The sequence below is a fragment of the Nicotiana attenuata genome, chromosome 8, assembly GCF_001879085.1.
Source record: "Nicotiana attenuata strain UT chromosome 8, NIATTr2, whole genome shotgun sequence".
Taxonomy (NCBI): domain Eukaryota; kingdom Viridiplantae; phylum Streptophyta; class Magnoliopsida; order Solanales; family Solanaceae; genus Nicotiana; species Nicotiana attenuata.
This window is the reverse complement of record NC_031996.1, coordinates 13,972,362-13,982,909: the sequence shown is the minus strand read 5'-3', so window position 1 is coordinate 13,982,909 and position 10,548 is coordinate 13,972,362. Positions and strand designations below refer to the sequence as shown.

The following is a 10,548-nucleotide window of genomic DNA, read 5'->3' as shown; positions in this document are numbered from 1 at the left end:
CCACATCCCCCCAAAAAAAAGAAAAGGAAATTCTTCACTTCTTGAATACTCCAAAACATAAAACCCATCAATACCAAACTATCAGCACCTTGATTCAGTCAAAAAGGAAAATATAATGGTTATTTGTGGCTATCGTTATCCCTCAATAATTTTTATTTATTTTGGATTATTGAGGGATAATGATAGCCACAAGTAATTACCCTCAATATCAAGTACTCATATGAGAACCTTCTTCTTTTACTGTATAGGGTTACATCAGACCAGTTTTCTGGAGCACATGTGATACTCATGTCCAGTTTGTGCCTTAAAAGTAACTACCATTACTTTAAATGATTTTACTCATGTCCTTTTGGAGCACATGTCATACTCCAGTCATGATTTCATAATGACTCATGTTGTGTAAGATTCTCTATCATCTTTATACAACTTGTATTTGCAGTTTTCCATATCATATAATTATATCTATTAACCTCATCAAGAAAAATCTTGTATTTGTTAATGATTAAAACCATTTTTGGATAATTCTATTAGCATAACCACTAGCTCCAAAAGAACTCGGGCATAAAAGCATTTGCCTTTAATTACAGAAACAACTCCCTTTCTTCTAGTTGCTTGAAAGTGCTCTTCCTCAAGCAAGCAGTATATCCCATATTTAGGTATATAACAAAAAAGTGGAAATATATTCAAGAAAATTGTATAAAAGTTTTAAAGTGAGAAGAGGAAGAGAAAAGCTTCTTTACCTGTACCGGAAACATAAGAACCAACATAAGTGCACCAAGAAGTGCTGCTACCCCCAATTGCTGGTAAAGAAGAACCAATGCAACGGTAATCCGAAGAGGAGCTGACCAAATAGTATGAAGTGACTGACATATTTGCTGGAGAAATAAAAAAGGCACCAATGTCAACACAGCAAAAACTACATCTAAGACAGATTTTTTAAACAGGATTTTAATTAATCTAGGCACTGAGAAATTCATAGAATAATGCTTCCGTTTTGTAAAAAGGTCGTTCACTGCCATCTCTGGTACTCTTCGAGATCCAGAAGCTTTCAATTGCAGAGAATTAGAGGTTGATCGAAATGTTGGGTCGTGGAATGGGGGGGAAAGGATTTCAATTGTATCTTGTGATATGAATAATTATTCTGCGACCCTTGTATAATAGTTCAGGATTCTGAATTTTGTTGGATAGCATCTGATTCAGGTTGGTTCATGCCGGATATGATGGTGATATTGAGATAGTGAGATGAAAACAAAATTACTTTAAAGTGTTTAGTTTAATTGTCATTATTCTTTTGCCGTACTGTTGTAACTCACTTTTTCTACATTATCTTATTAAAATTGGGGCTTCTAGCATGTTTTTAGTCTCTCATTAATAAGCAATGATTGTCCATTCTCAAGCATTTTTTCTACGTATCCTTTTTAATGATGTTATGTATCTTATGATACAAGTATGTTTCAGAATATTCTATTCCTCAAATCAGCAAAATCTCTTCACCAAGCGAAGAAAGTAATACTATAGAATATTCAACTTGTAGAATATTGCAGAACTAAATAATATCAGCAGTAATGCAACCGACATGCCTGAAGTGCTTCAGAATCTGTTGTCATCAAATTGGTTATCTTTCCTGATGCAAACTTTTTACGACTTTCATGGGTTAACCTCAAAGACTTCCGGAAAACTGCTGCAACCTACAAAAGCAATTGGGGTTAAAGCATAACATAATCATACCATCAGTGCATCAACAATGATTTATAAAGTTAAATAGATGATGAGCTCTATATACCAGCAAGGACAGAGACAGATGGAGCTGAACACAGAGTCTACAAGAAGCTACGAGTAGCTAAACTTACTCCACAGAATAACTCAAAAAACAAGAAACACGACAATGCACAAATACAAGTCAAATCAAGAAATCACTTTGACTCGTATCAATAGTCACTCGAAAGAGAGTTTTAACAGACAACCTAACAAAGTATTTCCAATATGAATCAAATTTAATGGTTAGTGTAGAAATTTATCTCCGGCACCTCTGCAATGCAAGTGTAGAACTACCAAAATTGAACATACATAACTTGGTTTTAATGGGTAAAAGAAATTCCCGGCTGCTAACATATACCATATTTTGTGTCAGGTGATCGTAAAATTATTCTATGCAGCAGGATAATTATTGTCATGAAAATCAATGCAAAAAAACAAGGACTATGGCCAAAACATAATTCAAGTACAGGAGCCAGTGCTTCAAACGACTCCTGATAGCTATTAAAAATAAGACAAACCTGAGATCCAAGTCTTGCATGTAGGATAAAACAGAAAGGGAGAAGAATAAACTTCATAGAGAAATATCAGTTATGAATAGAAATTGCAGTTCATACATAAGCGAGCACAGAAAAAGGAAAAAGAGAGGATGAAGAAAGTTGGTGATATATACCCAGTGTTACATAATCCCAACATAAGAGAAATTTATGTCACCTCTAAATGTGACCTAGGAGGCTTGGACAAACACTAGAAAGAAGAGAGGACCATAGAATATAGAAAGAATCTGAATTACCAAAGTAGATCTGAGGCGAAATCCAACACGCATGACATTCTGAAAATACTGAGCTTCACAGAGAACTCCAAACACCTAGAAGAGAATTTGTGCTTAAATAATGTCAGTTTCACAGTTGCATATCAAACAGAGCCAGCCAGAGGCCAATGGTGGAAGAAAGTTAATAAAGTTTTTTTAAAAGAAAAAACTATAAGGTTCTAATCACACTCTCAGTAGGTGTCACAGGAATAGGCAAAAAGAACATTAATGTTAAATTAGAAAAAGGGAAATAAAGGCAGATATACAGAGAGACCAGACTATAGTATCTTGGTATTCACAGGTTGGCAAAGAATTCATACCACTCCAACAAAAATTGTGAATGCATAGATGTAGCCTATCCATGCTGGATCACCTTGTTGCATAGACTGTTGGATGGAGATAAAAGAGACAATGATCAGATGTCAGAATTTTAAAAGAAAAAAGAACAAGAGTGAATCAAATGGAAGGAATTCTAACAAGCCATTATCAGATTATCTCCAAACATTATGATGTCAAGCATGGACATTATTTGTATTGAAAACTACCACTTTTAAAGGGTAATTTTCACATCATGATCACAATTAACTTTGTTAACCTAATTATGCACATCAAAGAAATGTAAACAATGAATAAGAAATATCACTACTTTTGGATATATATTAATTCATCTTGGTGACTGGCACCAAGGATGCGTCGATGCCTACAAACTAAATGACTTGCAATTCAAAGAGTATAAATTAAGATTTTTTTATAAGCATATAAAATAAGATTTGTACTCAACCAAAGCAAAAGACAAGCTAATGGCAACGATGATTACCAAAATAACAATAACCAAATGGTAGTCTTAGGCTCCAGGAAAGTTGCTAATCCCTTCAAAACTTTTCCAAACTCCTCCATATAAAGTTCCAAATAAATACCAATGCGGAACCACACCTCACAACAGGCCTGCTGCATGATCAGAAAAAGATAAGGATATCCTTACCACATCCCTACTTGCCTCCAATACATGAAGCACCAACTAACAAACTATAACTGTGCTCCTTGCGTATCCTATCATCTAGGTTGCAGCCTTTATCCCACTTTTCTTGTCAAAAAGAAAAACTATGTACTTACTGCTGCATTCCAAAGGCCAATAAATGATAATTTTGGTGGAGATCATTTTAAGAAGTTTAAAGGTGCAGGTATAAAAGGACAAAGGAAGATTGTACCTAAAACAAGTTGGGAGTTACAAAACCTCATCACTAATCCACAACTACTCTAGCCATTAAAGCAAGTATAAAATAAATTAAGATACCAGAAGATATTGGTAAACCATCGTTTTCATAGGACACAAAAGGGGTCTGGTTAAAAGTCCTTACAAGCATCAATTTAGAGAATGTGCAATACTGCAATTGCTTTTTACCTGTAAGAGTTGGTTTAGAATAAGTGGTCCAATGAACTGGGAAGCATCATTGCCAATCTACATGTTAGAAAAGAAACATAGAGAAGTTACAAATTTGGTATTTCAACTAAATATTCATGATATAAGAAAACAAATGTTACTTCAGAAAGATGTCTTCAGTATGCCTTATAGTACTTCCGGTAGATAATACATAAAATTTGTAAGACAACACATGCCTAAACTTTGGTGTCTAGACAGTCAAATTAACTAAAACACATTTATCTTATACACATATTTCAGAAAGCAAAAAGTTATGCAAGGTAGAAGAGAGACGGGAAAAAGGAAATGTACAGATATAGAACTATGAATGTGTGCAGCATACATAAATTTATACATGTGCGCACGTGAACGTGTCTCTACATCTCTATATTATTGATGCTAGCAATGCAAACTTATACATACATCTAAACAACAATAATAGCTTATACAACAAACTAGTTCAGAGTTGACTATAGAATCCTCTAAATCCATTTGGCTCCATTCAGCCCGTTTCATTTTACTACTTAAAACTCAATAAATTCTTTACGGATACAGATATGTCAACTTCCCATCTGAAGCAGAGATTCAGAAAGAAGGTTTTTGACAAACAGACCACTCTTAAGAGGTGGTAAAAGTCCAAAACTCTCCTAAACATCTACAAGTGCTCCCATGTAAAGCCGAGAAATCATGATATATAAGAACCTCTCTCTCGAGCCCTGCAGCTTCTGCGGGTAGTTTCAGAAAGCATACCTAATGACATTATGCTTCACATATAGTGTACTTCTGGACATCAGTTTTCATTGACGATCAAAGGAACAGTTACTAGTATATACGCATACGCCAACATCAAGCATGCAACATATTCTAGACTTCAAAGTAATAACGAAAGATACAAATATGGTTTCAGAAGTGAGCCTTCTGAGTCCAAAGAGCAAGCTTGTCCACTTCCTTAAACTTGTAACATAAAATTACAGATCAAGCATAAAGCTTTTACGTGGTGCATTCTGATTATTATCTGATTAATTCAAGAACTATTAATAACCAACTAAGACGTAACAGGTGAAATCAACTACCTTCCAGAAGCCTCCCCACCAAAACCTGCAAACATAGAAAGATGGGAAAATGTTTAGTAACATAAAATATCAACTGATCGAGCAATGTATATCTTGGTATGAAAAAATCAGCAAAACAGAAGCATGAAACATAGGCACACATCTTTACCTTCCACCAAGACTATGGTTTAAAGCTCTTAAAAGCCATGGTTTAGGTCTTTGAGCCTCCTCTGCCCAACTCTTTTGAAACCTAAACAGTTTATCAGAATGTTAATATATCTGATTCCCAAATTCGGTTTTGACTTTCTTTTCCCCAATAAGTTAGTCACTTTCTGGGATTTAAACTAAATCTTAAATAATGAAAAGAAGAAGGAAGGGAGCACACTTACGAGTTGTTCAGAGTTTCAGTGCGATCCCAAGTATCCAGTTTCCATACATCCTTTTCTGTTAATGGTCTTTTATAACCAAGTTGCATAAGAGGATTCATCCATGAAAAAGTAATTTCTGCATAAGAAAGTGAGCGGAAAATATCAGGTCCCTTGCAGCTGGATGCTGATCGAAAGGAAAATAATTGATTAAAGATATGCTATTAATTTATCCTCTCCTGAACAAGTTATTTCACGAATACTTTTCTTTCTTAAATAAGTTAAGGTAATTTCATCAATAGGCACACCAAGATGGAATCAAAAGCTTTATACTACATTGATTTAGCTGTGAGCTTCAGAAGAATCTAACTATTATAAGCGAAGGTATCTTTTCTTCACACAAAAAGTACAATAAGATACAAAGTAACTCTTCACACTCTATGGAGAAACTGTCGACAGCTTTAAAACCTCGTTGCTCTTCCCTTTCCGCTAACCATTAAGCGCAAAGGGTAGGCCTACTTTCCATGCAAATAGTCCGATTTTTCCTCCACGGCGATAAGGGGCTAAAAGATCTACTACTTTAATTCCTGTTTCAAAAATAGATAATTTTGTATCCAACTGTATAAAGGCGGGCGCAGATCTATGAATAGGAGACGTTGTACTAGTATCTACAGGCCCTAAATTATCAACAGGCTCTTCGAGCACGTTAAAAATTCGTCCCAGAGTCGCTCCCCCGACAGGAACACTTATAGGAGCTCCTGTGTCAATCACTTCCATTCCTCTCGTTAGATCCTTACTTCTATCTTCTATCTTCTTCAACCTCCACTCACCAGAGTACCCTCTTAACAACACCATGCTATTTTTGAGAAGAATACAATACCATGCTATACTGAATAAGAAAAAGAAAAATCTACAATTCATTTGTACATCTGCAGAGTACCAAAGCAAATACTCTATATCTTCATAATGACTTTACACATAAAGCGCCAGTTCACGACAATCCTCTTCTTACTTAGATATTTGCTACAACCATTTCTGGTAGCCCATTCCAAAAAGAAACCTCCGTTGGCGCCTGTTTCCAGATGGAATTCCATATACGTCTTGGGTGACCTCCTTTGAAAATGCATGCATAAAAAAGATTTGGCTTCGAGCGTCTTCCTCTTAGACCTTTTCCATAGCATACTCTTCTTTCCAATAACGCAAGGAATAACAGATGCATGATCACATAGATCCAAGGGCACGAATCTTTAAAGTTGCCAAACCACAGACATCGAACCAAATGTGAATGCGGTTACCCTCCCCACTTCAAAGTAAATGAATTTGAGAAGATGAACTTCCCTTACATTATCCCCTTCCACAAACCCATCCAAAGCAAGCTTGTAGCTTCCTTCAGAAATACACAAATTAAAGCCAACATTTGATTTTATTACCTGTACAAGCATATTTGTGTCTAACTATCTAAGAAAATTAAAGCCAACCTTTGAACCTGGATGGCATCGACTCCACCAAATTCAAATTTTTTTTGGGTTTTCGGCCATCTCTGACTAACTACGTTACCATCAGGTACACCAATTGTATTACCAGGAAGGACGTACTAAAAAAAGAGTTCCCCATATAAGTGGAACTTTGATGGCCCAGGAACCATCTTTGGAGAAAAGTAATACTTAAACTTTTGAAAGACGGCTTGTTGGCACCACAGACATGAATTTACACACAGCTTTTCCTTCTGCAAGAACTGTTATGTAAAGTTCTCTGCTTAATCAATCTGGGATTCTAGAAGTCCTAGAATTCTCCCTATTTACTTTGCTTACCCTTTTAAGTGTCTCCTTCCTCCAACTTGTTCGTCATCCCTTTGTCTGTGCCAATCTTATATCCAACTCTTTCTACACTTTGAAGCTAATGTTATGCCCATATGAATAGACATCTGTGCATGACAAAACTACCAATTTGGGAGCTAATAACATATTTGTGGTCTCCCATCACACCAAACACTAATTTAAAACTCCCCATACCCCCTCTCACCAAAGAAATAAGAAATGAAGAGGTCAAAGGAGAATTTATCAACGAGACGCAAGTTTGTTGAAGTTCATAGGTGGACATATACATCCATAGATAGATATCACGTTACTAGACGGATGTTATTTTTCTTAAATATGATGCATCAGTGATCTGGTCAAGTACTCAAGTTCCCAGGATCTGCCCCCAGTTGGGAAGTACCTGAATTCCATATCAGACGAAATCTGTGCTCATGTCATAATTAAACTTATGAAGGACGTTAAAACCTAAATTATTAAGTGCTAAAAAAAAATATCTAGTCACATACTGGCAAATATGTTGACATGCCTCTCCGGACAAATCTGCTCTGCTCCAGGAAGTTCTTCATATGCAGTGTCATCAAAAGATTCACTTCGAAGTGGGGAGTAGCCGGGATAAGGATCCATATTAGGAATATAAAACAGCAGCAACAATCCAAACAATACCTACACATAAGAAACAATAAGACTGGACTCCATTTAATCCTTTACTTAAAAGTTAAAACCATGTGATCCAATAATTCCCTCATAAGAGTGCACCCTTAACTTCAAGAGTGCAAATTGACAATCAAATATTGAGTCAATCCCATGCTTAAAAAATTACTACACTATCTTACTAATGAAAAGTTGAATTATTTATTTAGCCTCAGGGATAGACACAGCGCACTCCAAACATAGAGTGCCTACATGGAATGATGGATTTGTCTCCTCTACTTTTCAAGCTTCATTCAGTTCAATCTTCATAATATTTTGATCCAGATTTGTGTAAAGAGAATTCAAATATGGGCTTCAATTCAGTGGCATCATTCTGTGAAGTCTTGGTAATTTCAAGCATAAATTCAAATTAATCGAGAACAGTTTTTTATCATTTAATAGTTTAGAATGACAAGTGTCAATTTATGTCAAAAGTGAACGAGACCTAAAACAGTCTCACAAGAATTGGTAACTGAACAGTCACTGCATGGTTTGGGACAATATATTGGCAATGCTAATAAGGAATATCAAGGAACACCGATTAGTCAACATATACCCCACATCCAATATACCATCCATTTCATTTTATGTGTCTTAGTTTGACTATGCACGAAGTTTAAGAATGCAAAGAAGATTTTTGAAACTTGTGATCGTAACAAAAAGTGTGTGTAACATACCAAAATTATCCTTTGAATCTTGGTCCTAGACATGTCATGTCATTCCTATAATTCATTAAGGTAAAATGGGAATGTTGGAATAAAAACTTAACAAATATAAATTTGTGGCGTTCTTTTTGAAACAAATAAAAAAAAAGACTCGAAAATTGAAACCGATAACAATTTTAAATTTGGCACATCAAACTTCAGAATTTGTCTATGTAAAAAGATGTATAGTTTGTGAAATTACACACAATTGTAGCATGAGTAGAATCAAATGTCTGCTACTCATTGCTTATAAACAACTTCAAGGGAAAAAAACTTTACTTTAATAGTATTGGGACCTTCTGGTGACACCATAAAAGAGTTTTATAGCCAGTCACAAATTTTATTCTCTCATGCTCTTGGTCCTATTTGATGAACTTGTGTTTTATTTCCCTTTTAAGTAAATTTATCATAACAAACCAAGAAAAGCTTTAATTCTGAGGGAAAAATAACTGCTAATGTACTCACAGATTCCAAATTTTCCTATTTCACCAGTAATACCAAAACCATTCACAAAAATGGAGTTTCTTCACTATGCAACTAGTTACTTTTAACACAAAGACAAGAAAAGGACTAACCCTGCCATCTTTTCGAATTCAGGAATATTTCATGAGCTATAAACACAGGAAGTTGGGTCTCCCGGAAACAGCCTCTCTACCCCTCCGGGGTAGGGGTAAGGTCTGCGTACACTCTACCCTCCCCAGACCCCACTACTGGGATTTTTACTGGGTTGTTGTTGTTGTTGTATAAACACAGGAAGTTATAAAAATTCCTCTGTGCTGGGAAAATTCCAGAAGCATGAAATACAAAGAAAATTGTGAAATGAGAAGAAGATAAAAGTAAGTTAGATTAAGGTAAAGCAACTTTTGCTCCACAGATAAACTGCAGCGAGTTCCAAACATCAGTCCAATCATTAAGCTTACTTTCCCTTGTTTTTATTCTAAGGTCGGATTCGGGTAGGTAGCTCGAACATAGGCACTTTGACAGGAAAGTCGAGGGAATTAGTGGATATCCTAAAAAGGAGGAAAGTTGATATTGCATGCCTACAGGAAACTAAACGGATAGGGCAACTAGAGAGATAGGTAACACGGGTTATAAATTATGGTATTGTGGGATAGATAAAAATAGGAATGGTGGGAATTATTGTAGAACCGGGACTTAAAGATAAAGTTATAAGAGGTAAAACGAGTTGGGAATATGACTAGTGCATTATGGCTTGTACAAGAAAGGAGACAATCAATGTAGTGCATATGCTCCACAAATACGCTCAAGTATCATTTCTTGACTATTCACATTATATGAACTCTAGAGCACATGAAAGATGATAAAGCAACAAACCTGGACAGCAACCTCACTGATGTACAAATACAGTACTGATCTGCAGATAAAGATAGACAGCTTTGATTAGCAAGAAAAGAGAAAGATGTGAATGAGATTGTTCAAAACTGGTGAGCATATCTGTTCATATCAGAATTTTAAGAGCTTTAGAACTCAAATCTACAAAGAAAATAATGACCCCTGATATGCCACCTAAACATCAACCGGAAGCGGCAGGCATTGAGCCATTGACTAGTGATATTGCTCAGCTTCCACTATTTTTTAGCTTGTTCCCATAAAGGCCTTCATCAGAAGTAGAGCAGCAGCTTATATTCAGGACTTGTTCTTTTTTACTTTCCTTTTCCGTGAAGGAATTATTGTTTAAAAGCAGGGACCATCCTTAACTCACAATGAGATTTTACTTACACCTTTCCTTTTTCTTTTTTATTTTTAGTGTTAGGGGTTTCTGGGGGGGGGGTAGGGGGGGTAAAAAATCATAGCCCATGAATGAGAAAATATACTCATGGGTGACTCAGAAGATTCTGCCTAGGATGCAGTTATAACTCTAATACAAAGCATGCTCACTAAGAACCATAACTGGGGGCGGGCGTGGCGGGGAA

General features: G+C 35.8%; 1 protein-coding gene across 4 annotated transcripts in view; it reads right to left on the bottom strand.

The window, feature by feature from the left end:
- LOC109230954 (ABC transporter C family member 2-like) overlaps positions 1–10,548 on the bottom strand; it is a 26,022-nt gene that overhangs the window by 13,056 nt on the left and 2,418 nt on the right. For all 4 annotated transcript variants that reach the window (XM_019396454.1, XM_019396457.1, XM_019396456.1 and 1 more), the window contains 10 exons: positions 9,950–9,989; positions 7,727–7,883; positions 5,428–5,542; positions 5,208–5,288; positions 5,060–5,084; positions 3,969–4,025; positions 2,887–2,952; positions 2,549–2,623; positions 1,581–1,688; positions 741–875 (listed from right to left, as the gene is read on the bottom strand). In XM_019396454.1, the coding sequence (XP_019251999.1) occupies positions 741–875; positions 1,581–1,688; positions 2,549–2,623; positions 2,887–2,952; positions 3,969–4,025; positions 5,060–5,084; positions 5,208–5,288; positions 5,428–5,542; positions 7,727–7,883; positions 9,950–9,989 (859 nt within the window). The remainder of the gene's footprint in view (positions 1–740; positions 876–1,580; positions 1,689–2,548; positions 2,624–2,886; positions 2,953–3,968; positions 4,026–5,059; positions 5,085–5,207; positions 5,289–5,427; positions 5,543–7,726; positions 7,884–9,949; positions 9,990–10,548) is intronic.